The sequence below is a fragment of the Phoca vitulina genome, unplaced genomic scaffold (assembly GCF_004348235.1).
Source record: "Phoca vitulina isolate PV1807 unplaced genomic scaffold, GSC_HSeal_1.0 scaffold8, whole genome shotgun sequence".
In the NCBI taxonomy this organism is placed as follows: domain Eukaryota; kingdom Metazoa; phylum Chordata; class Mammalia; order Carnivora; family Phocidae; genus Phoca; species Phoca vitulina.
Window position 1 is genome coordinate 73,074,018 of NW_022589711.1, and position 25,881 is coordinate 73,099,898.

The following is a 25,881-nucleotide window of genomic DNA, read 5'->3' on the forward strand; positions in this document are numbered from 1 at the left end:
CACCCCTCTCCCATCCAGAGCTCATCCTTGTCTTTCCTTGGGCTTAAATATACTTTTATTACGCTAAATGTATTTAGCTCTAATTATATAAAAATTACCTAACCTATCTACTGTGTTAGGCTTGAGCTGCTTGTGGCCAAGGCCCATGTCTATTCATTTTGCATTTCTACACATAATGTGGTTCCAGATACATAGTAGGGGCTCAATAAATGCAGAGTTATATTGGATCCTTTATAATAATAGCACAGGGAGGGGGGTAGGGGTCATCTGGCAAAAAAAATTGAACCCGGACGGAGAAAAAGACTGGGACAGGGATTGTTAGGATGACTTGTGGGAGGCTGAGGCTGCGGGGGAAGCTGAGATTGGGGCACACATGCTGTGGGGGAGGACACCATGCCAGTTCAGGTGGTGGCAGGCATTCTAAGGGGTTGTGCACAGAGAGGTTAGCAGAAGTGTGAGTAGAGGTAGGGGCTGTGGTAGTTGTAGAGGGAGCCCTGGAAATGGAAAGTTTCTGTGGGATGGCAAGATGAGATATGCAGCATGGGGAGAAGGTGGAGGACTCAGGAGATGCTGAGCATGTTGGAAGGAGGACAGCAGTGGTTGGTAACTGGCAGCTGGGACACTGGGGAAAGGGCAGGCAGCACGGAGTTATAGCAGGTGTGAGGGAGGGGAGTGGGTGTGACCTTGGCCCTTTGGGATGGCCAGTAGTGCTGGGCAGCTGGATGTGTTGTACCTGGCAAGTCAGTGATTGATGATTAAATTGTATCTTGGTAGCCAAAGGCAGCTAAAGACTGGTCGAAGAACCAAATGACATCTTGGGCTTAGTCTGGCAAGGAATGAGATCATAGGTGACCATAATGCCGCACAAATAGGATTCAAAGCATACCTCAGAAATTCAGTTTTTGCCTTTTTTCCCCTTCTTTGCCTTTTACAAACCACTCTGTGAGGCTGGGTTTTCTGTCCCAGAATAAAAACACAGACTTGGATACTTCTCGACTTCTCTCAGATTAAAAAAAAAAGTATTTGTAACTTTTATCCATAAACACAGTCTCGGTCTAGTAAGTGTTATGTCTGGTCTAGTCCATATGCATACATTTTATTATATAAATAAAATACCTATTTTCTTATTTTATTCATTCAAAGGCAGAGCTTTTCCCACTCTTCGAGCTCCTGTTTGCTGTAGATGTGAAGCCAGAGGTGGGGAAGAGAGTTCTGATAAGCTTCTCCTCCCTGTTTTTCCCCTAGGACATCCACACTTCCTCTCTACTCGCCAGGCAACGCTGGCTTCTTCAGAGTAGACAGGGCAGGTAGGGGGAGCCGTGGTACCATGGCAGATGTGAACCTGACTTTCATAGGTTCTCTGTAGAGTCCCTCCCCTCTTCATTTCTCTGCCTCTCTCACCTGTGTTTTCCTTGATGTGGGGGAATACACCATCTCTTTCATGCCGATGGGGTGCTGAGGTTTTCTCACGGGTCTGGCAGCCTTAGTTCCGATTCAGATCATGTGGACTTGGCAGTACTTAAGGGATACCTAGGTGGAAAAACCCTGGAGTCTTTAGGAAATGCTGTGCTAGTACCTAAGAGAGAGATGGGAGCTAGAAATATAGATGTGGGGCTAACTGCTGTGCAAACAGTGGTAGAAGTCAAGAGAGTGGACACATACCCAGGAAAAGACATGAAACCTCACAGAGAAGGTTTTGAGAAGCAGGAGGAGCAGGGGCTGGTAAAGAAGATGGAAGGAAACCTCTTTCAGAGTATTGCTTAGTATTGCTTCTATAAAGGGGCGGACCGTGCAGAAGTCAGCTCAGACTTGTGTCTGTTGTGGCTATTTTTTACCCAGCATGTGGAACTTATAAACGCATACATTTTTATTTTAATTGTGAGGACCCTAAAGTGTTTACCCCCCATTTTGAAAATTGATGTGAATTTTACTTTAGAATTTCTAATTCTTTGCAGACAAATTTTAACTTTTTTCTTTCAGTTGTGTATGAACACAGATCAAGATTAGAGAAATCCTTGCAAAAGGAAAGACTTGAACATAAGAAAGCAAAAGAAGGTAAATATAAAATGCAGTTTGTATTCTGTGTTTTTATCATACTTTGAAACATCATGTGCTTGCTTTACTTTTTTGTTGTTGTTGTTAAGAAATTTCTCAAATCAACCCTAAGTCACTTTTACAGGTAGACAGAGAAAGTCAAGTCCTATGTTTTGCATTGTACAACACAGTAATTCCTGCTTAAGACTGGATTCTGAATCTTTCATTCAGTGTGCTGCAACCTTGGGGTAGTTCGCATTATTAGTTACACATATTCTATCAGAAATAAACAGCTTTTCATCTGGATATTACACACATATGTTACTCATACCTGAAAATTCTGTCCATAGATAGTAAGTAACAGCATGTTGTCCAGAATATGACAGATTTTATACATTCATATACACACACGTGTGTACATACATACATACATATATGTACCTTTACAACATAATAAATTGATCACATTGTATGGCGTCTCTGTTTTTTTTGTATGGTGTCTTTTAAGTTCGCACTTATTTTCATCTTGTGAAGACTTACTGGCACAGCTGATCGGTTCAAATTGAAAAATTAGCATCTAACACAAGCATTGGGCAATGCTATTGATTTTTATCAGAATTTTTCTATATAGCATAGGCTTTATACAGCTTGTGCTTTGAAATGATCCGCATTCTTATTTTTATTTATTAGCTCATGTTTTGTGAAATCTTGTGAGGAAATACAAGTTAGGTATTCTGTCTGACTATGTTGGTGTGGGGTAGAGGGAGGGAAACTGAGAGGGCAGTATGGGTAGGATGTTTTACTGACCCTTGGATTAAGCCTGTATGAGGAATAGGAGTTTAACATCATGAAAATGCTTTGATAGGATTTGGATTTTCCTTGTCTTTAAATGCAGAGTGATTTTATAGAGCCATCTAGTGGATAATAAAGCTTTAAGAACATTAAAGATGGTTTCCACTGTTTGCTTTCTCTTTTCGAGTCCTGAATGATTTTAGCGTGCCATCTAGTGGACAGCAATAAATCATCTCTGTCTTTAGGTATGCCTCTTTTTTTTTTTTTCTCCTAAATTTCAAGGAGAGTTAATCACAGAGTGCACATTCTAAATTCACTTCTAATTAATTGGTTATAATGTGTATTTTCTTTATTCAAGATATACAGCTTTAAAATAAAGCTGAAAATTATGTAATAGTTTTTTTTTCCAACTCTTTCTAAAAAGGCCTTAAGAGGCAAAATAAAGTATGTTACCAAGCAGATTGCTTTTATTTTTATTTTTTTAAATATTTTATTTGTTTATTTGACAGAGAGAGAGACAGCGAGAGAGGGAACATAAGCAGGGGGAGTGGGAGAGGGAGAAGCAGGCTCCCTGCAGAGCAGGGAGCCCAATGCGGGACTCGATCCCAGGACCCTGGGACCATGACCTGAGCTGAAGGCAGACGCTCAATGACTGAGCCACTCAGGTGCCCCCAAGCAGATTGTTTTTAAAACTAAAATATTTTTCACAAGTCTGAACAAAATTTGCTTTTATTCTTTTGAAAATTCCATGATGAGTTAATCACACCCAATTTTCTCCATTTTTTATTTTCTAGATTTTCTTGTTTATAAGTTAGAAGCACAAGAAACACTAAATAAAGGAAGGGTAAGTTTTGGATTTTTTCTTGATTATTTTATGAAACTTAAGGAGAGGGAAATAATAGTGGCAAAATCTTTTACTATGTGGATCGTTAGGACCGAAAGGCTGAAATATACACACATATGTATATATGTATATGTGTGTGTGTGTATATATATATGTATATATATATACACACACACACACACATGTATGTATATATGTATGTATTTATTGCTGCCAAAAAAATCCTACAATGTTACTGTCACTTGCACAGTCCAAATTAACTGGAGAAAAGCAAGTTTTTCTCTTACTCCAAGAAGAATATATAACCATGAGTTGAATGAAACACTGGCATTTTGGAGTATTAAAACTGAGAAGCGTCAGTTCCTCGGATAGCTGGGAGACTGTCAGCTTTCAACTCTTACCGCCTTTAAAAGCCCCGGCCAAAACTGTGTGCTTTCTGTTGTGCATTTCATGATGCAGTTTCTTTGTAAAGTAAAAGAGTAAAGCAATAAAATAAAGCAATAGAGTAAAAATGCAGTTCATCTTAGAAATGGTAAAAAAATGAAAGAAACAACTGGTTGCGGGTGTGCTTGTGCTGGAGCCGAAGCAGGGGTGTGGGGGGTCAGATAGAAGAGCCCCACATGGGGAGAGAAAATGGTTGGGTGTCTCGTGTACACGCTGCTCCCAGCTGCCCAGGACTCTGCACATTCGTGAGGTCCACGTGTCAGGCTGTTCTGCTGGGACACACACGTACACCACTGGAACATGGCTTAGGCTCAAGTGTCAGTCCTGGCTCTGCTACTAAAGGAAATGTTTGCCCTCAGCTTATTCCTTATCCTTTCTCCATTTCTTCGCTCTGTGAAATGGGAGTCTCATTTGGGTAAAGTAATATATGGAGAATTCCTTATGCACTGAAGCTCAGGGAAGGAAAGTGCCTTTTCTCTTGCAAAGCTTGTGAGGCCTGGACCTAGTCCCCTCCGAGCACCTGGCAGAGTGTATCAGCCATGCACAGTGACAGTGGCTCAGATCAAGGTCCTTGTGCATCGGAGCCTCGGTTCTTCTCAGCTTGAGAGGGGAAGTAAATCATTTCCAGGGCCCCTGCTAAGCTGCTTTTTTACGATTCCATGTCTTGCTTTTTCTTTACTAAATTCTAGCAAACTGAGAGGAATGTTAAGACTTCATTCCAGCCATTAAATAAAGAGATGGCTCTAGAGACATCCTGGTTCAAGCATAGAATTCATTGTAGCTTATATAAGTGAAATAAATGGAATTCTTCTGTTAAGTGCTTTAAGCTATGTTTAGCAAGAGAGCCAGATTCATTATCTTTGTGTTAACTATTTTCTTTTCAATTTACAGCAAGATTCCAATAGCAGATACAGTGCGTTGAATGTGCAACATCAGATGTTGAAAGTGAGTAATTTAAAGTTGTTCCTCATGAATGAATGAATAAAAGAATTAACTTAGTAACTTAAGTGATTAAGGAAAGCTTACAGAAAATTGATCGGTATGGTAGGATGGTACATTAAAGTCATATTTCACTAAAAATACTGTAGAATTGTAATGTTCCCTCGTCTTACCACCCAATTACAACAATCATAATCATCTTATTATACATTTTCTTATAAATCTGCCTGGTCACCTAATTTTTAATTTTATTCTCTTTCTCTTTTAAGGCTTTCTTGTTTGTGTTTGCTTGCTTAGTTTCTCACAGTGGTTTTCCTCATATGTTTCTTTTTATCTTAGGCACACTGGAGGCAGTAGAATGATTAAACCCCTCCTTCATGTTACTAATATTTCATGTGTCCTTTTACCTACCACAGGAACACAATTTATGTTTAAAGATTCTCCTTCTTTGGTTCTTGGGTAAAACTCATTATTGTGTGTCGAGAAGACTTGGAACGAGAGAGAGTGGGGGGGAGAGAGTCATGATTTCTGTCAAGTAGGAGAGAGGAGTGGAGCCATCAAGCGTTCTGCACAGCAGGAAAACCCTGCCATGATCTCCACACCTCCAGCCTCCCTCCCTTGCCCGCCTCACTTTTTGTTTGGTGTTGTCTTTCCTCCTGTATCAGGAGAACAAGTGCTTTTTATTGAAGCCAGAACCGTTCCTAGTATCAAGAAAGTAGTGCGTGGATTAAAGCAGACCACCCTTTCACATTAGCATTTGGAGACGGTGGGTTTTATCTAGATTGTGATTCCAGTGTAGTAGTATGACGAGGAGTAAGGTAAATAAGAACCATTCTATAAACAATGTATTACTTCCCCCAAAGGGAAACAACTCTTCTTTTTTTTTAAACTAGGTTACCAGGAAGGCTGAAAATTAAAGAAGGGAAATAAAAAAATGTTGCTCGGAAAACATCAGATTGAAAGAGGAAGTCTGGAATAGCCGTGGAGGGATAATTTTTCCATTCGCTTTACCTTGTCTCCACAGCAATTTGAGTCCCTGGGAGTTTCCCCAATCCTTCCCCTTTCCATCTCCCATGGCTAACTTCTAACTTCTTGTTGTTTTTACCGATGTTCAAAATTAAGGAGAAAATTATTTCTGGCCATGATCCCAAACCCTTGATTTGAAATGTAAGGTAAATGCAGGGGAGCTGCCCCAATTCAAAGCAACCTGAGGAAAACAAAGCCTCCTGCTGCAACTGTTCTTTCTTGAGAGAGAAAGGCTCTAGACTGTGGTATAATTTAGAGAATGTACATCTCTGCTCAGGTTCTCATCTTTGCAGAGTCAACACGAGGAGCTGAAGAAACAGCACAGCGACTTGGAGGAGGAGCATCGCAAACAAGGAGAAGACTTCAGTAGGACGTTTAATGACCATAAGCAGAAGTACCTGCAGCTACAGCAGGAGAAAGAACAAGAACTTTCTAAGCTAAAAGGTATTTGGAAGTCTGATTAGCTAGTTTATATGGAAATAACTACTCAGTGTAATGTTTCAGTAAAGCAATAGAATTGTGTTTGTTTGCATGGCAATTGATTCACATTTACCATGTGGTGCTTTACCAGCCACTTACTTCTTTGTAACATTTCACAATTATCCTTATCTCTTTGGGTTTGTTTAGGAAACAGAATAGAATACTTGGTGTTTCTCAATGGGGCACATTGGCCACATCGGGCAAGAAAGTTCTCTTTTTATGTGTGTTGTAAGATATTTAGTATCTCTGACCCCTACTCACAAAATGCCATCAGTGCTCCACATTCAATGTGATGATCAGAGTCACCCCATGCATTTCCTAATCTCCAAGGGGCCAAAAAACTACCTGTTGATCACTAGTAGTAGCTTTGAAAAGCTCAGGATCTAGAGTCAGACTGCCCTGGTGAGTCTTGGCCTCTTCAATTTCTAGTTATAGGACCATGGACAAATTGTATGATCACCGCAGGCCTCATTGTCATCATCTGTAGAATTGGGATATTCATAAAAAGCTATTCAACCTCATAGGGTTGGATTAAATAATTTATGTAAAGCACCTAGCACAGTTACTGATATGTGATCAGTGTCAGCATGAGGTATTTTCATAGTATTATGAAACAAATTGTATCACTCTGAGTATATGTAAATTCTGAAAAAGGGAAATATTCTACAATCACCTGATCAGGTGCTAAATAAGTTTGAAGTGTGAGAATTGGTTTAAAAAGTCACATGGTGCTTGCGAAAAAACAATGGTGAAATCCGAGGAAGGTCTGTGGTCCAGTTAATTATACTGTGCCAAACAATATTTTTATTTTATATAAGATATCATCGTAGAAGGAAGCTGAGTGATAGGTACTTTGGTCCTCTCTGTATTTTTATTTGCAATATTTTGTCTATAAGTATTTCACAATAGTAAGTCATAACAAAAAGGCACATGAGAGTTAAGTAGCCATTGAGGCAGAGTATTAAGGGTTAGGGTGGTCTTGAAAGTGTTGGGCCAGGTGTCAGCAGATGATACCCAAGAGCTGTAGACGTGCAGGGGCGTTGGTTGGCTGTTGGTGATATGGCAGATGGTGGGGGTCGTTAAGATAACAGACAGAGAAATGTCCTCACAAAGGAAATATAAAGCATGTTTTCTTGCATCTCCTCTATATTCCTTTCTTTGAAACAAAGTGCATTTAGAGTAAAATTTTAACAAATTATATGTAGAAGTAATAAATCAGAACCGTGGAAACTAGGAGGACGCATGTATGCGAGTTCTGCGTCCTGAGATAATTTAAGCCTCATAACCTGGTCTGAACTTCCTGGTAGCCACGACCGAAAGGGAAATGCAGTAAGTTTTGGGGCTCTTATCATCAGAAAGAGAATATACCTACCCTGTGCGTGGGGCAAGGCAGGGAGAAAGACAAGGAGAAAGAAAGAGAAGGGGTGAGAGAGAACTGTATTTCTCAGGGGCCTTAAACAATCGGGTGTGACGGTGCCTTTGACACTTCACTGAGCAGTTTCTACGTCAGCACTTCTGTTTGATTATGATCCTTTGGTAGAAGCTTCGGATAGTGAGTTAAAGCATATGGTGACAGATGCAGGTCAGTAGTGACAACTCAGACGTATAACCCAGGTGGTCTCGGGTTCAGTTTAATGTGATACCAGGAGGGAATTTAGAATTCCTGGGAGATAAACTGGTAACGTAGAAGCTTAGGTAATTATTCTTTTCATCTCTGTTCTAATAATAGCTGACACTCAGCACATGTTCACCATGTGCTAGTACCAGGTGAAACTTTTCATGCAATTATTTTATTTAATTCTCATAACAACCTGTAAGCAAGGCGTTGTGTTTAGCCTAATTTAATAAAGGAAGAAACTGAGCCTTCATAAAGTTAAATAACTTACTCAAGGCAATACAGTTAAGGCACAGAAGCAACTGCCATTAAGTTTATGACCTCAAACTCCTTTAGAAGCTAGCAGTTTGGGTATTTGTGTGTGTGTGTATGCATGCGTGCATGTGTGTATGCATATGTGTGTGTGCGTGTATGTGTGTGAATGTGTGCGTGCAGGTGTGTATGTGTATGTGTGCACGTGCATGTATGCATGTGTGCATGTGTGTGCGCGTGCATGTGTGTATGTGTGCACATGTGTGTGTGTATGTGTATGTGTGTGTATGCGTGCGTGCATGTGTGTATGCGTATGTGTGTGCGCGCACGTGTGTGTGAATGCGTGCAGGTGTGTATGTGTATGTGTGTACGTGTACGTATGCATGCGTGCATGTGTGTGTGCGTGTGCGTGCATGCGTGTATGTGTGTGTGCATGTGTATGTGTGTGTGCGCGTGCGTGTGTGTATGTGTGTGAATGTGTGTGTGCAGGTGTGTATGTGTATGTGTGTACGTGTATGTATGCATGCGTGCATGTGTGTGTGTGTGCGTGCATGTGTGTATGCGTATGTGTGTGTATGTGTGTGCGTGTGTGTGTGTGTTTACTGAAGCCCTATCCAGCCAACAACACACTGACAGTCCCCTTGGATCTCCAGTGGTGTCCTATTTTGACCTTTGCATCAAAACCTTTCCCACCTTGTTCTTGACCTCTCCCTTACACCTAGTCAGCCATCCAGAGCTCAGGGGTGAGGCAGGGATGATAAAGGTGTAAAAGTGGACAGAAAATAGGGTGAGAGATGGGGGCGGGCACTTTTCTTCAGTGCTGAGTGCCACATCGGAAAGCTAAGGTTTTGTCTGCGGAGGGTGGCTGCCACCCAGGGATAATTTGCCTGGCACACTGTAGACCCAGACCTGCTGTGTCAGCATCATTATTAACAGCCTCCCCTTTCACTTTCAAAGGTATCTCCCATTGAAAAATGAATTATATTGTCACCTGCCACCATTCAACTTCTGCTGACTCTTGTCACATGAGAATTGGCCTCATGTTGCCAGATCTTAGTAGACCCAGATCCTTGATTTTTAAATGGTGCCAACTATTCATATGTGGAACACTCTGCGTAGGCCAACACTGCAGGGGCCAGGAGAAAAAAAAGAAAAGAAAAAAAATGTGAGCTGGATTCAGCCCCGGGGCTGCCAGTTTATAACATCTAATGGCCAGATACAGCGAAAGTAAGAAATCCACCCAGTGGATAGGAGAGGTGGGCCTGGAATCTTTAAGTCACTGAGGCTGTTCCCTGAACAGTAGGCTTAAGATTGGAGAGATTAGAGGGCTCCACTGAGACAGCTATAGCCTCACATTGTAGGCCTGGGAAAACCGTCCTACCGCTATTGGAGGGGGGAATTTGTATCAGGCAAGAACTCAGTGCCAGGGGAAAGAAAATATACTTAGAATTTTTAAGCAGGTAAGTGGGGTTTCTCTCTGTCTCTTCTTTTATTTCCTGAGTTGTCTTTGCAATTGAAATACCTTTTGGGGTCCATGGAAATTATTCGTGCCATGAGAAGTAGGGTTTGTACTAATTTTGATAACTTTAATTTGTGGAGAGACTCAAATCTTATACTATCCCTGCCTGTTACATTTTATTCCTGAGGACTTGCTTACTACAGAAATACTTCATTTTTAACTCCTGAGTAATTAGAAATCCTTAACTTCCACACTGTGTAGCTTCCTTAAAAGTATTTAAACTACCGAACCAGATTGTATTGGAATGGCAAGCTGAATCCATGTCACATCCCAAAATGATAGAATTTTTGTTGATTTGGCGTACTATACTGTCAAAATTCAAAACAAATCCTAAAAATAGTTGTGTGAAGTTGTAGATATGACAGTAATGGAATCAAAAGCCAGAAAAATCTCAAGGCTTTATGCATGATTTTTTTTCTCCACAAATAGAAACTGTGTACAATTTGAGAGAAGAGAATAGACAGCTAAGGAAGGCACACCAGGACATGCATACACAGCTTCAAGACGTCAAGGTAAAACAAACCCGGGCATTTGACTGCTTAGTATTGGCCTGCTTTACTTTGTAGAATAGCTTTACAAGTCATTCCCTAATTGACCTGCATTCAAATCCACATTGTTATTTTAGACTTTGCATAAACTGGATTGTGCCCACTACTTTTACCGCATCTGCATTGTAAGCTAAAAGATGGTCTGAAAATCCAAACATTTTCATTAGTACCGAAATGATTCTTTGGCTAGATGGTTGCATTTTAATAAGTTTTTTATTTATAAAGGTTTATTAATAATGAAGTATTTGTTCCTTTGGTTTTGATTTCATTGTAAGGGATTGTGATATTTAGGTAGCACGTTTTAGATTTCAGAATACTATCTTATTATCTATCGTCTTCTCTCTACAATGATTTTTAAACTCAGCAAGTGCTGCAAGAACAACAAACAAGCAGGCGAGCAAGCTACGTTTGGGTGCTCATAGCACTGTCAGCCGAAGAAGAATCTGTCTTAGAATGTTAAATCTCAACATGTAAAATTCTTTTTTGTGTAGCAACAGCATAAGAATTTACTCTCCGAGCATGAACAACTTGTAGTGACTTTGGAAGACCACAAGAGTGCGCTAGCTGCTGCACAGGTTAGAAGGGTAGCAGCCTCTATGGGTTCTCCTTACAATCTGCTTAACATTTCCCAATTCCTTTATGCATGTAGTCTCTTACAAGCCAATCTTCAGTGAGTTCTTAGGACAGAGCTCTCCTGATCCTGAGGATCATGCATGCTTTCAAAATTCAATCAAGAGAATATTAAATAAGCCTTTGATTATTTTTTTGCACTGGTAGTGTGGTTGGTACCTATGACTATTTCTACCCTCCACCAGCCCCAACATGCAATGGTCAAATGCTTGTTTAAACCACAGAAATTATCCCATATATATGGTCTTCCGCCACTCTCTGACCTGTGGTAACTCTTCTTAGAGGATCTATAGGATTTTATGATGCTAGCTACCAAATAAATTATTGTCAGACTTTTTCTTCCATCCCTCCCTCCCTTGCTTCCGTATCCCAGCCTACACACACTCCTTTTAGGACTAGCCTTATGTGTTCTTGGCCAAATTACAGAAAATAAGAGATCTCATGTCAATGGAGAAGGAAAAACAAGAGTCGTAAGTTCCGTTTTTCAAAGCCTAGAACAGTCCCTGGCACAAAGTAAGCCCTCAGTGGTTATTTACTGAATGTACAAACGAACGAATACAAGTGTTGGAGAGCTTATTAAAGAATACCATACTGTGTTTTACAGCTTTCTAGGAGAAGCAAACAAACAGGAATGGCTAGCTGAGTCACTAGGTTTGTACTTCTCTTCAGTTGGAAGAATTAAGAGGAAAACCAGCTATCTGTCCTTACCAGGAGACCATTTTTTTTGTATTATATTTTGTCTTTATAAAATTAGGAAAAGTATAACATGCTGGGCCTTGACGCATCTCATTGGCTGTAGCATCTGTATTTGTGGGACTCCTTTTCAAGGTAGTCATTGATTATCCCCCTTTGAAACTGTGGCTGTGTGGTAATTTTTTACAGGTGTACAGATTAAATTGACTTTAGGAGATTATTTCATTCAAAACGCTCTTTATAAAATTTTTACCAAATACTATTTTATTTGAGGCTGCTTTTCATGCTGAAAAATGTGACAAACCAATTTGAATATTCTGTGTGCTATGATGGCCACAAATATTAGACTAAGCAGCAATTTGAAAATCCAGAGAAATGTAAATTAAAATAATGCATTTAATGACCAAGACTGAATTCTGTAGTAAGCACACCGGCAGTATTATGGACAAGATTTTGTAATGGAAAAAAATATTTTTATGTAACTTATGTATAGTATTCTATTTCTTTAAAAATATATTCTGCTCCTTTGAGAAGGGGCTCAAGTTGTCCTGCCCACCAACCACCCCCTTTAAATCATTATGCCAGAACTAGGTGTAGTACTTAGAGTCCCACCTCAGATCCCCATATTAATACTTTCCCTGGGTCTCCTTAGAAAATAAATGCTGCTTCAAGCATCTACATTTCTTATGTAAATCATCTTATGAGACTGTGACTTGACATCCTGATTTTTTCTTAAAGATTTATTTATTTATTTGAGAGCATGCGTGGTAGGAGGGGCAGAGGGAGAGAGAGAATCTTGAGCAGACTCTGAGCTGGAGCATGGAGCCTGACACGGGGCACGATCTCACGACCCTGAGATCATAACCTGAGCCGAATCCAAAAGTTGGACGCTCAACCGACTGAGCCACCCAGGTGCCCCAACAACCCAATTTTTAAATGTAGTTGAGTGGGGGGACAGGAAGAACAGAGTAGAGGGACGTGTGAGTGGCTCAGTTAAGCGTCTGCCTTCAGCTCAGGACTTGATCCCAGGGTCCTGGGATTGAGTCCCACATCGGAACCCTGGCTCAGCAGGGAGCCTGCTTCTCCCTCTCCCTCTGCCGCTCCCCCTGCTTGTGCCCCCTCTTTCTCTCTCTGACAAATAAATAAATAAAATCTTAAAAAAAAAAAAAAGAACAGAATAGAATTTTGAGTTTACAGTGTGTCAAGGATCATCATAAGAACTTTTTATACAGGACTTTAGTGTTCACAGTCAACTGAGTTATATAACATTGTGTCCTTTTTATTTTTTTTAATTTATTTTTTTTAACATTGTGTCCTTTTTATAACTAAATAAAAGGAGGTCAAAGGGAAATAAAACAGCTGGCCCAAGATCAGCGACCAGACTGAGCTTAGAGTTTAGGTGCTCTTGACATCACGGTCATGTGTAACTCTTAAACTGGTGTTTTTGGAGACTATCCTGCATCACAGTTACCTGGCCTTGCCCCAGACCTACTGAATCATAATTTCTAGGGTGAGGGGCCCAGGAGATTGCACTTTTAACATGATCCTTTCGTGGTTCTCAATTCACACTAATATTTGAGAACTAAGCATAACTGCTTTCAAATATAATATCTCTAGGAGGAGGAGAAAGAAGAAATATTTATTAAAAGTATCACTATGTGGATGTCTTTTTTAAAATTTTTCTTTGGGGACACCTACGTGGCTCAGTCGGTTAAGCGTCTGCCTTCGGCTCAGGTCATGATCTCAGGGTCCTGAGATCGAGTCCCGCATTGGGCTCCCTGCTCAGTGGGGAGCCTGCTTCTCCCTCTGCCTTCTGCTCCCCCTGCTTGTACTCTCCCTCTGACAAATAAATAAAATCTTAAAAAATAAAAAAATAAAAATTTTCTTTGACCTCCAAAGTTGGTTTGCAAATGTTTTGGTAGATTTCTGGGATAAGGGCCACTATTAGCCATATGGCATACCTTTGTACAAATTACAAGGATGCACTCCTCTGAGATAGATTTAGCAAGAAAACTTCTTCACCTTTGTGTGAACTGGAAAAAAATAAAAAGGCCCCCCTTCGTTGGGGTGGAAGAGCACTCTGCCAGGGTGCACAGCTAGGGCAGTGGGGGTGCCAGCTGGGTTCCAGCCTCCACTCACCCGCTCTGCTGCGCCCACTGGCTGGAAACTTGTCCAGAATGGATTTCTGTGTTTCTTGGATGTGTTTATGTAGGTGTGTGTTTATACACACAGCATTTCTGTTTTAGGGTAACAGTGTTGGTGCATATGATGAGCTAAGTATGAGCAGTGTCTATTGATTTTCTTAGTGAAGGTATTTGATTTTTTTTCTGTCTTTCTAGCTCCTTGTATTAAAAATATCGTGCATGCACACACACATACACACCATCACCACATATACACAGATACACCTGGATGAGTGTATTGTAGTTTAATACTTACATTAGCGCCTTTATCACTTTACAAGAAAGGAGGTTCACAATTGAGGAATAAAAATCTAGGCTCATTTCATGCCTATGCTGTTGCTTTCCTAAATCTTCAGAGCACAATACCAAAAGCATTCTGGAAAGTTAGGGACCCTATTTGAGCACAGGTTGATGGTGGGGGGTGGGGGGGCAGGTGGCCTGAGTGATTTTATAAATAAATAACTAAGTATATATATATACTTAGTTACTTATTTTGAACTTATGATTCCTTTTCACTGAAAAACGTTACTCAGACCATATTGGTAAAAGATATCTGCACTTGTATTTATATAATTGTGTGAATTTTTAAACAGATATTTTAATGCTATAAAACTGATTGCAAACTGTGTTTTAATAATGATATTTATACCAGAAAGTTATTTATAAAAATTCTGACTGTTTAACATAGCATGAAAAGCTAACATCTGTCTTAGATTTTTTTTTCTCCGTTCCCTTTATATCTAATTCTCATTTGCATGTGCTTAAAAATGGTTAAGCATGTCCAAGTAAGAATAGCTAATGCATGGAAATAATCTGCATATTTTTCCTAACTTGTACTTAGGTATAATATTTTAGTCTAGTCTTCCAGTGAACCCTAGTGTCCATCCATGAACGATATCTCTTTCCCTCCTCAAATTGTACAATTTGTATCCAATTGTGCAATTTATACACAGACACAAGTTGCAGAATATAAACAATTGAAAGATACTCTGAATAGGATTCCAAGCCTTCGAAAGCCAGAGAAAGCAGAGCAGCAGAATGTTACCCAGGGGACACATTCTCCACGAGGTGACAACACAGCGAGGGAGGACGCAGCCGGAGAGCCGGAGGTAAGAGGCGTGAACTGGTATTCTGTGATGGGGTCACTTTCCCCGTCAAGCTGTTATCAGGTGAACTGCTCTAAATATTGCCAACTCTGCCTCCAGAACAGTGGTTCTCAAATTTTAGCATATATCAGAGTCCCCAGCAGAGCTGTTAGAACGCAGATAGTTGGGCCCTAGGCCAGAATTTCCAGTTCAGTTATTTTGGGATGAGGCCTGAAGATTTGCATTTCTAACTGATTCAGCTGGTCTGGGGAGGACGCTCAGAGAACTACTGCTATAGTATTTTCTGGGAAAGACTTTACTGGCTTTGTTTATTTTTTTGGAAGGGGCTGTTGTATCTGAATTTTTAAATTTTCTTTTTGTTCTTGTTGTTTGGCTTTTTGGGGGGTAGAGTGAGAAGTTTAAATGATCATGAGGCTGTTCTATGACAGCCCACTCAAGTATTAGAGTTGGTAATGTAGTTGAACTTGATGCAGTGCTAGGTCCACACAGAACAAGCCAAAAATTGTATTTAAGAGGTCTTTATAAAACTATCAAAGGTATGAGTGCTAGTCTCTTAATCCACTTTTTTTTTTTTTTTTTTTTTGCATTCCTGCTCTTCATAAAAATTGAGCCTTGCTTAAGAGTGTCTCCTAAGTGGGACATCAAAAGTAGGGTCACCCTTATCCTCAAGTCTAACATAGTTGTTTTAATCACATGCATAATACAAATGGCAAATATGGGTGTCTTTCTCCCTGAAAAAGTTGTTTTTAACAGTGAATGTTTGAGAGGATGTGTCCTGCATGACCATCTTACGGGAGTAATTAAGTTGCTGTGAGTAGACTTGATCGAAGTCTTTAGTCTTGCAGAGCATTCCTTCACAGACAGAACCTTCCGTGTCTTCATGGACCCTTCTTTGTTACTATTAAGAAAACATGACCAGATTCCTGGCCTGGGTATTAGTCCTCTTCCCTGTCCTAGTCTGACTACCTGTTTCCTGGATTAATTAATCTTTTAATGACTCAGACCTTTAGTTTTTTCATCTGTGAGGTGGAGATAGTAGTTATCTGCTATAACCTTTCTCACAGGAATTCTGTGGAGATAAATGGCAGGTATTTGAAAGCACTTAAGGCTCTTCAGAGAAATATTTCATATTTCTCTAAGTCAGAGCAGTATTATGTCCAACCTGCCAGGTATGTGAGGACGTTGGTAAGACATACATCTCCAGAAGTTGTCCTCAGATGTCTGAGAGAGGACTTTCTTCCTCCATTTATTTATTTACTTACTCATTCATTCATTCATTCATTCATTCCGATTTCTTAGTTATAGTTCTGCCAATTTAAGAAGAGGGCTTCCCATTTATTTCAATTTGGAGGAGCAATCTGACCAAATAAGTTATTTTTCCCAATAAATAAGGTTGGAGGCGGGAAGGAGTGATAAATTTTCGTATGATATTATATCATCTTTTTTTTTGCCCCTCTTTTCTAAGTAATGAAGATCACGTGGAAATCTCTGAAATTTTAAATCCAGGAACACCAATTTAAACCAACCAATTTTAGAAGAGGATTTCTCTGTAAAAAAAGACATTTTTTTATGTTGAATTTTATGTATTAACAATACAAAATATTTACAAAGGATTCCCTCTGATTTATGAAGAAATACTACTCTAATATGTTAAAAAATATTTTATTGTATGGGGCACCTGGGTGGCTCAGATGGTTGAGCGTCTGCCTTCGGCTCGGGTCATGATCCCAGGGTCCTGGGATCGAACTCCACATCGGGCTCCCTGCTCCTTGGGAAGCCTGCTTCTCTCCTTCCCTCTGCCACTCCCCTTGCTTGTGTTCCCTCTCTCGCTGTGTCTCTCTCTGTCAAATAAATAAAATCTTTAAAAAAAAAAATATATATATATATATATATTTTATTGTATCTGGTTTAATGGGCACAAATATTTTTAGCTAACATGGATGCCTATTAGTAATGGCATTCTTTTTTTTAATTAGTCAGTAAAAAATAAACCCAACTCATCTTCAATTTGATCTTGTCCTTCTCTTTCCAAATCATTATATTTTTTAAAAGTTCTATTCTTAATTTAAGTAAGCTCTACACCCCTCCCCCACCCGTGGGGCTCAAACTCACAACACTGCGATCAAGAGTCGCATGTTCTGGGCGCCTGTGTGGCTCAGTTGTTTAAGCGACTGCCTTCGGCTCAGGTCATGATCCTGGAGTCCCGGGACTCTCAGGTCATGATCCTGGAGTCCCGGGATTGAGTCCCCCATCGGGCTCCCTGCTCAGTGGGGAGTCTGCGTCTCTCTCTGTCTCTCCCCCTCTCATGCTCTCTCTCTATCACTGTCTCTCTCAATAAATAAATAAAAATCTTAAAAAAAAAAAGATTTTATTAAAAAAAAAAAAAAAGAGAGTCGCATGTTCTTGCAACTGAGCCAGCCAGGTGTCCCACTTTTCAAATCATTATTGAAAACAAAATTTACATTGAAGAAAATTACATAAACACCTCATCACTTGAAGGTTGAGGGGTTTTTCCTTTTTGTTTTAAGGGAAAACAGGAGTTAGATTGCTTTTGAGGGACAGGTCTGCTGAGATGTGGTCACGTATAGGCTTTACTTTTAAATTACTTACTGTATTCTTCCCGGGATGAAATTGTGCTTATGTTATCTCTATTTTATAGGTGAGATTACAGTGAGAAGAGTTAAGTGACTCCATTGCAGCCATACTTTTCAGTCAGGACTCTGTATTTCTAGACTCCAGGATTTTGCTTATGTTGTAACCCCATAGACATGGTAATAAAGAGATTATATCACGGCTTTCAAAATGGAAGAGTGTCATTTCCAGTGATGTGCTTGGCCTAGGTGTCTCGAAATAGTGTTGGGTGGCAGACGCATGAAGCAGTTCCTAGAAGAACGGAAGAAACAAAACTTTACCCTCCCACCCGGAAGGAGGCAGAGTTTCAGGTTCCGGCGGAGCCGAAGCAGCATGAAGCTGAAGGCAGAGAGCCCGAGGAGCGGCAGGTGGAAGAGGAGCATAGAAAGGCCCTGGAGGAGGAGGCGATGGAGCAGGTCGGGCAGGCCGAACGTCTGGAGGAGGAGCATGATCCATCACCCGAGGAACAGGATCGGGAATGGAAGGAACAGCGTGAACCTCGAGAAGAAGCCAACCTTCTGGAAGGGCACGCGCCCAACGAGGTACGAGGTCATCCGCTTCATGTCCACCAGGGTTATGTTTTGTCGCCTGGGACGGGGAGCGTGGCTTTGTTCTTAAATATTGAAAAAGCCTCCCCATAGATGACAGTCCCTAAAATAAAATCTGAGTGAGTTCACTAAATGTTATATGCACATATTTTAGTTTTCTGTTGTCATGCTCATAGCATAGCTGCCCAGGTACCTCAGAAAGGTGCCTGGGGGAAGGAGAAGGCTGTTGGTGTGTGTATTTTCTTTGTCAGTAGTTCCAAACAAGGGAGCTCCGTGCTGCCCTCCCTTGAGCAGTAAGAGGAGGGATGAGCGCCTGCCTGGGCACTTCCTGGAACGTGCTCAAGTCCCACGGGCATTGTGAGGCCGAGAAAGGTCTCATTTTCTGTGATCAAAAGTCTCCTTTTCCCTGTTCATTTACTATCAAATGGTAGGTTGGCTTTTGCACATTCATCTTCAAGGTGGTTATTGTTGTCAAAAGTCTGATCTTATCACTTAAGGATGCCCCACTGGGGGAGTATGTATGTGTAACCAGGCTCTGCTCAGGCTCCCCCTACAGAGCACGCCCCTCTTACATAAATAAGGTTTTTTCCCTTTAAAAAATCCATTATTATTAGAAATCATACTCATAAAAGAACTTGAAACAACCCTGAACGCAGAAGCTGAGCTGTCTCTTCTTCTGCTGTCTCTAAACGGATACCTAACGGTGGGCTACTTGGCCTTTACATAGATGCTGATCACCTTTTATTTATGACTCTGAAGTTGTGTTTGGCCCTAGACTTTCTAAGATTTCAAGCTGGTTGAGGCTTTAGGCTGAGTAGATGTGAAGGCCTCTATCGCACTTCTATATTGTTGCAAACTTAGCATGGAGAAGCCTCTGCCGGTCTTGTGTCCCTCATAGCTTTCTTCAAAAGTAATCGCCCTCGTGGGTTTGATTTTCCTTACCCCTGCACCTTCTTTCCGTTGGTGAAAATTGCATGTGCTTGTGTTGGTTGAGAGAGAGGGTGGCAGAGGAGAGAGCAGCAGGTAGCTCAGTGGGAAGCAGAGTTTAAGAATTCCTGTATCAGTTTTTCCTTTCGTCAGAAGGTATTATGTTCGCCCCCATTCTCTTTTTCTTTGAAGAAAGTTGTTCTCTGCCTCTCCACCCTTACCTGAAATTTGGCTTTTTTTGCTTGCTTGCTATGGTTAACCTGAGGCTGGCTGTGCATTCCTAGAATTAATTGGTGTCCCTGCATCTTAAACTCTTCATGGAAAATCCTTAGCCACAGCTTTAGCCCACAAATTGCCCCAACTAATGGGAGGTCACCAAGTGCCCCCTTAGGGCAGAGCCTCTTGAACATAACATTTAATTAAGGCTCCAAACTGATTTTTTTCTGTTGTGCCCTCTTCCACGTGAGAGGGAGCATATTGAAAATCTGCCACAATGCCAGGAAATCAGGAAGATCAGTAGCTGAAAGAAGCCAAGGGCGACTAAGGGAGTTGGGAAATAGGAGTTCTGGCTCTGGGTGACCTCGGAGCCAGGGTGTAATCACAGTTCACCCGACAGATGGGGATTAAGGAAACAAGCCAGCCCTGCCTCCCGAGTTTGTCGTGAGAATCAGAGGAAGAGAGAACCCAGAGGTCCCGACTACCCTTGCTCAGCACCTGCTCGTTTTCCCTCAGGTATATCCTTCAGCCAAGCCGGTCACCAGGTTCCGGTCGCCGCCTGAGGAGCAGTTGGAAGCGCGGAGAGTGGCCGCCAGGCGGGCGGAGGAGGCCCAGCCGCGGAGGGAGCAGCCGGAGGCTCTGCACCAGCAGAGGCTGCAGGGACACTTGTGGAGGCCGCAGCAGCAGCTTCTCGCCAGAGAGGTGGCCCGGCAGAGGCAGGCCGGCCCGCAGGAGGGGCGGCCGCGGCCCCCGGAGCAGCCCCGGTAGCCTCCTCCTGATGGGCGCAGACAGCCCCTCCTCTTGTTCTCTTTGGTTTTATTTATTTATTTTTATTTATTTTAAAGATTTTATTTATTGATTTGACAGAGAGAGAGACACAGCAAGAGAGGGAACACAAGCAGGGGGAGGGGGAGAGGGAGAAGCAGGCTTCCCGCGGAGCAGGGAGCCCGATGCGGGGCTCGATCCCAGGACCCTGGGATCATGACCTGAGCCGAAGGCAGACGCCTAACGACTGAGCCACCCAGGCGCCCCATCCCCTTGTTCTTATAAGCAGGTGGCAAACAGTTTTGTGTATTTATTACCCGTGAGCTTGAGTGTCTCCTGTGGCTGGGGCAAAACAACAGCTTGAGAATTAAATTTCCAAATATTTAATTTCTAAAATAATCAACATTTTTAACCCCTGATTAAAAATGTTAGGTCTCCCAGCTTAGTTTAGGTCTCAAAATAACTAGCAGATTTTGTGCTAACTTTATTGTGCTTTATCACACGTGAAAGGTGTTTTATCTCTTTTAAAGTATCCTTTGAAATTGTATCTGGAATCTTTATGAAACCTAATAGCACAAGGTTGAAAAAAAATTTATGACTTTTTAAAAAACGTTGAAAAATTTGTTTATCGCTACCTTTAAATATAAATTACTTATGGCCAGTTGTGCCACTTAATCTGTCACTGAATTGATAACGTTTGTGTCCCTTACAGGCAGCAAGCTCATTATGATGCTATGGATCATGATATCGTTCAGGGAGCCGAGGACCAGGGCATCCAAGAAGAGGAAGGAGGTGGTGAGGCTTCTTAGATGATGGATATGTTAATAAGATTACTTGGTAACATGTAATATCAACTCAGAGTAGTGCGCACGTCTGAGTACACACAAAGGAGATCTGTGTACTGTGTGTCTTTTTTTGTTGTTGCTGTTGTGTTTTTAGTATTCCTCCCAACCAGTGCACATTGGTGGCCCAGACAGCTTGAGATCATCTATTTCCTTTCTAATGTTTTTCCTGTCGTTTAAGCTTTTTTGTATATTTTTTGTATACTGAATTGTTATTTCTGACACATTATCATAGGGCTGTTATACTCTGGGAAATGGCTCCATTTTCACCTTACCTTGGAAGCCTTTGGATCATTGCCTTTAAAAGTTTTTCAAATTAAGGCAATAGTAGCTTTCACTTGTGGTGAGCATCTCCTATGTATTTTATCAAATATCACTTACTGTATAATAGAACTAGAGAGTAACAGTCTCTCTGGCAAATCTAACACTCAGATATGTATCCTTTTTTTAAAGAGCCTACAAGAAGGTGATTACCCAAACTCCCTCTATAGCCTGTTCTGATACTTTATAGCCCTTCTAGTCAAGAAATTGTTTTCCTTATGTCCCCCTGTACAGCACTTTAAGGTTTTTTGTTCCATTATCAGTAAGACGAGAGAACAGTTTGTTCTCTTATTTATTTAATGAATCCCTTGGTACACTTGAACCTGATGGTAAGTTACCTTGCATCCTTATTTTCTTTTTCTTTTTTTTTTTTATTAATTTTATTATGTTATGTTAGTCACCATACAATACATCATTGGTTTTTGATGTGGTGATCCACGATGCATTGTTTTCATAAAACACCCAGTGCTCCATGCAATATGCGCCCTCCTTAATACCCATCACCGGGCTAACCAATCACCCCTCCCCCCTCTCCTCTAAAACCCTGTTTGTTTCTCAGAGTCCATAGTCTCTCATGGTTCATCTCTCCCTCCAATTCCCCCCCCCCCCCATTTTCCCCTTCCTTCTCCTAATGTCCTCCATGTTATTCCTTATGTTCCACAAATAAGTGAAACCATATGATAATTGACTTTCTCTGCTTGACTTATTTCACTTAGCATAATCTCCTCCAGTCCCATCCATGTTGATGTAAAAGTTGGGTATTCATCCTTTCTGATGGCTGAGTAATATTCCATTGTATATATGGACCACATCTTCTTTATCCATTCACCTGTTGAAGGGCATCTCGGCTCTTTCCACAGTTTGGCTATTGTGGACATTGCTGCTATGAACATTGGGGTGCATATGGCCCTTCTTTTCACTACATCTGTGTCTTTGGGGTAAATACCCAGGAATGCAATTGCTGGGTCATAGGGTAGCTCTAGTTTTAACTTTTTGAGGAACCTCCACACTGTTTTCCAAAGTGGCTGTACCAACTTGCATTCCCACCAACAGTATAAGAGGGTTCCCCTTTCTCCACAACCTCTCCAACATTTGTTGTTTCTTTCCCTGTCCATTTTTGCCATTCTAACTGGTGTAAGGTGGTATCTCAGTGTGGTTTTGATTTGGATTTCCCTGATGGCTAATGATGATGAACATTTTTTCATGTGTCTGTTAGCCATTTGTATGTCTTCTTCAGAGAAGTGTCTTTTCATAGCTTCTGCCCACTTTTTGACTTGATTATTTGGTTTTTGGGTGTTGAGTTTGAGAAGTTCTTTCTAGATCTTGGATACCAGCCCTTTATCTGTAGTGTCATTTGCAAATATCTTCTCCCATTCTGTGGGTTGCCTCTTTGTTTTGTTGACTATTTCCTTTGCTGTGCAGAAGCTTTTTATCTTGATGAAGTGCCAAAAGTTCATTTTTGCTTTTGTTTCACTAGCTTTTGGAGATGTATCTTGAAAGAAGTTGCTGTGGGCGATGTCAAAGAGGTTACTGCCTATGTTCTCCTCTAGGATTTTGATAGATTCCTGTCTCACATTGAGGTCTTTCATCCACTTTGAGTTTATCTTTGTGAATGGTGTTAGAGAATGGTCGAGTTTCATTCTTCTGCATGCAGCTGTCCAATTTTCCCAGCACCATTTATTGAAGAGACTGTCTTTTTTCCATTGCATGTTTTTTCCTGCTTTGTCAGAGATTATTTGACCATAGAGTTGAGGGTCCATATCTGGGTTCTCTATTCTGTTCCATTGGTCTAGATGTCTGTTTTTGTGCCAGTACCATGCTGTCTTGGTGATCACAGCTTTGTAATATAGCTTGAAATCGGGCATCGTGATGCCCCCAGCTTTGTTTTTCTTTTTCAACATTTCCTTGGCGATTCGGGGTCTTTTCTGATTCCATACAAATTTTAGGATTGTTTGTTCCAGCGCTTTGAAAAATGTCATTGGAATTTTGATCGGGATGGCATTGAAGGTAAAGATTGCTCTGGGTAGCATAGACATTTTAACAATGTTTATTCTTCCGATTCATGAGCAGGGAATATTTTTCCATCTTTTTGTGTCTTCTTCAATTTCTTTCATGAGTGTCTTGTAGTTCCTAGAGTATAGATCCTTTACCTCTTTGGTTAGGTTTATTCCGAGGTATCTTATGGTTTTTGGTGCTATTGTAAATGGAATCGTTTCTCTAATTTCTCTTTCTACAGGTGCGTTGTTAGTGTATAAGAAAGCAACTGATTTCTGTGCATTGATTTTGTATCCTGCCACATTACTGAATTGCTGGATGAGTTCTAGTAATTTGGGGGTGGAGTCTTTTGGGTTTTCCACATAAAGTATCCTGTCGTCTGCAAAAAGAGAGTTTGACTTCTTCTTTGCCAATTTGAATACCTTTTATTTCTTTTTGTTGTCTGATTGCTGTTGCTAGGACTTCTAGTACTATGTTGAACAATAGTGGCGAGAGTGGGCATCCTTGATGTATTCCTGATCTTAAGGGAAAGGCTCTCAGCTTTTCCCCATTGAGGATGATATTCACTGTGGGTTTTTCATAGATGGATTTTATGAACTTGAGGAATGTTCCCTCTATCCCTGTACTCTGGAGAGTTTTAATCAGGAAACGATGTTGTATTTTGTCGAATGCTTTTTCTGCATCAATTGAGAGGACCATATGGTTCTTCTCCCTCCTCTTATTAATGTGTTCTATCACATTGATTGATTTGCGAATGTTGAACCACCCTTGCATGCCGGGGATAAATCCCACTTGGTCGTGGTGGATGATCCTTTTAATGTATTGTTGGATCCTATTAGCTAGGATTTTGTTGAGGATTTTGGAATCCATATTCATCAGGGATATCGGTCTGAAATTCTCCTTTTTGATGGGGTCTTTGCCTGGTTTGGGGATTAAGGTAATGCTGGCCTCATAGAATGAGTTTGGAAGTTTTCCTTCTGTTTCTATTTTTTGAAACAGCTTCAGGAGAATAGGTATTACTTCTTTGAATGTTTGGTAGAATTTCCCAAGGAATCCATCAGGCCCTGGACTCTTGTTTTTTGGGAGGTTTTTGATCACTGCTCCAATCTCGTTACTGGTTATTGGCCTATTCAGGTTGTCAATTTCATCCTGTTTCAGTCTTGGCAGCTTATAGGTTTCCAGGAAGGCCTCCATTTCATCCAGATTGCTCAGTTAATTGGCATATGGTTGTTGATAATAATTTCTAATAATTGTTTCTATTTCCTTGGTGTTAGTCGTGATCTCTCCCCTTTCATTCATAATTTTATTAATTTGTGTCTTTTCTCTTTTCTTTTGGATAAGTCTGGCCAGTGGTTTATCGATCTTATTAATTCTTTCAAAGAACCAACTTCTAGTTTCGTTGATCTGATCTACTGTGTTTCTGGTTTCTAATTCATTGATTTCTGCTCTAATTTTAATTATTCCTCTTCCAATGTGTGGCTTAGGAGTCGTTTGTTGCTTTTTCTCTAGTTCTTTAAGGTGTAGAGTTAGTTGGTGAATTCGGGATTTTTCTATTTTTTTGAGTGAGGCTTGGATGGCTATGTATTTCCCACTTGGAACCGCCTTTGCAGTATCCCATAGGTTTTGGACCAGTGTGTTTTCGTTCTCATCTGTTTCCATGAATTGTTTAAGTTCTTCTTTGATTTCTTGGTTGACCCAAACATTCTTGAGCAGAGTGGTCTTTAGCTTCCAAGTATTTGAATTTCTGCCAAATATTTTCTTGTGATTGAGCTCCAGTTTTAGAGCATTGTGATCTGAGAATATGCAGGGAATAATCTCAGTCTTTTGGTATCGGTTGAGACCTGATTTGTGACCCAGTATATGGTCTATTCTGGAGAAAGTTCCATGTGCGCTCGAGAAGAATGAGTATTCTGTTGTTTTAGGGTGGAATGTTCTGTAAATATCTATGAGGTCCATCTGGTCCAATGTATCATTCAAAGCTCTTGTTTCCTTGTTGATTTTCTGCTTAGATGATCTGTCCATTGCTGAGAATGGAGTATTGAGGTCTCCTACAATTAACATATTGTTATCAATATGACTCTTTATTTTGGTTAACAGTTGGCTTATGAAGATGGCTGCTCCCATGTTGGGGGCATAGATATTTACAGTTGTTAGATCTTCTTGTTGGATAGACCCTTTAAGAATGATATAGTGTCCTTCTGTGTCTCTTATTACAGACTTTAGTTTAAAATCTAATTTGTCTGTTATAAGAATTGCTACCCCAGCTTTCTTTTGAGGTCCACTGGCATGGAAGATGGATCTCCATCCCTTCACTTTCAGTCTGGATGTATCTTTAGGTTCAAAATGAGTCTCTTGTAGGCAGCATATGGATGGGTCCTGTCTTTTTATCCAATCTGCAACCCTGTGCCGTTTTATGGGAGCGTTTAGGCCATTCACGTTGAGAGTGATTATTGAAAGATATGAATTAATTGTCATCACGTTGCCTGTGAAGACGTTGTTTTTATAGATTGTCCTTGTAAATTTCTGTTGTA

General features: G+C 40.7%; 1 protein-coding gene across 4 annotated transcripts in view; it reads left to right on the forward strand.

Annotated features, from left to right (window-relative positions):
- The window catches only part of GOLIM4 (golgi integral membrane protein 4), an 84,834-nt gene that overhangs the window by 43,918 nt on the left and 15,035 nt on the right, over window positions 1-25,881 (forward strand). The window contains exons 2-11 of one of the 4 annotated variants that reach the window (XM_032407262.1): window positions 1,981-2,055; window positions 3,621-3,670; window positions 5,006-5,059; window positions 6,373-6,523; window positions 10,375-10,457; window positions 10,985-11,068; window positions 14,953-15,108; window positions 17,946-18,278; window positions 19,944-20,191; window positions 20,905-20,987. In XM_032407262.1, the coding sequence (XP_032263153.1) occupies window positions 1,981-2,055; window positions 3,621-3,670; window positions 5,006-5,059; window positions 6,373-6,523; window positions 10,375-10,457; window positions 10,985-11,068; window positions 14,953-15,108; window positions 17,946-18,278; window positions 19,944-20,191; window positions 20,905-20,987 (1,317 nt within the window). The remainder of the gene's footprint in view (window positions 1-1,980; window positions 2,056-3,620; window positions 3,671-5,005; window positions 5,060-6,372; window positions 6,524-10,374; window positions 10,458-10,984; window positions 11,069-14,952; window positions 15,109-17,945; window positions 18,279-19,943; window positions 20,192-20,904; window positions 20,988-25,881) is intronic. The other 3 variants (XM_032407263.1, XM_032407264.1, XM_032407265.1) reach the window with 3 other exon arrangements.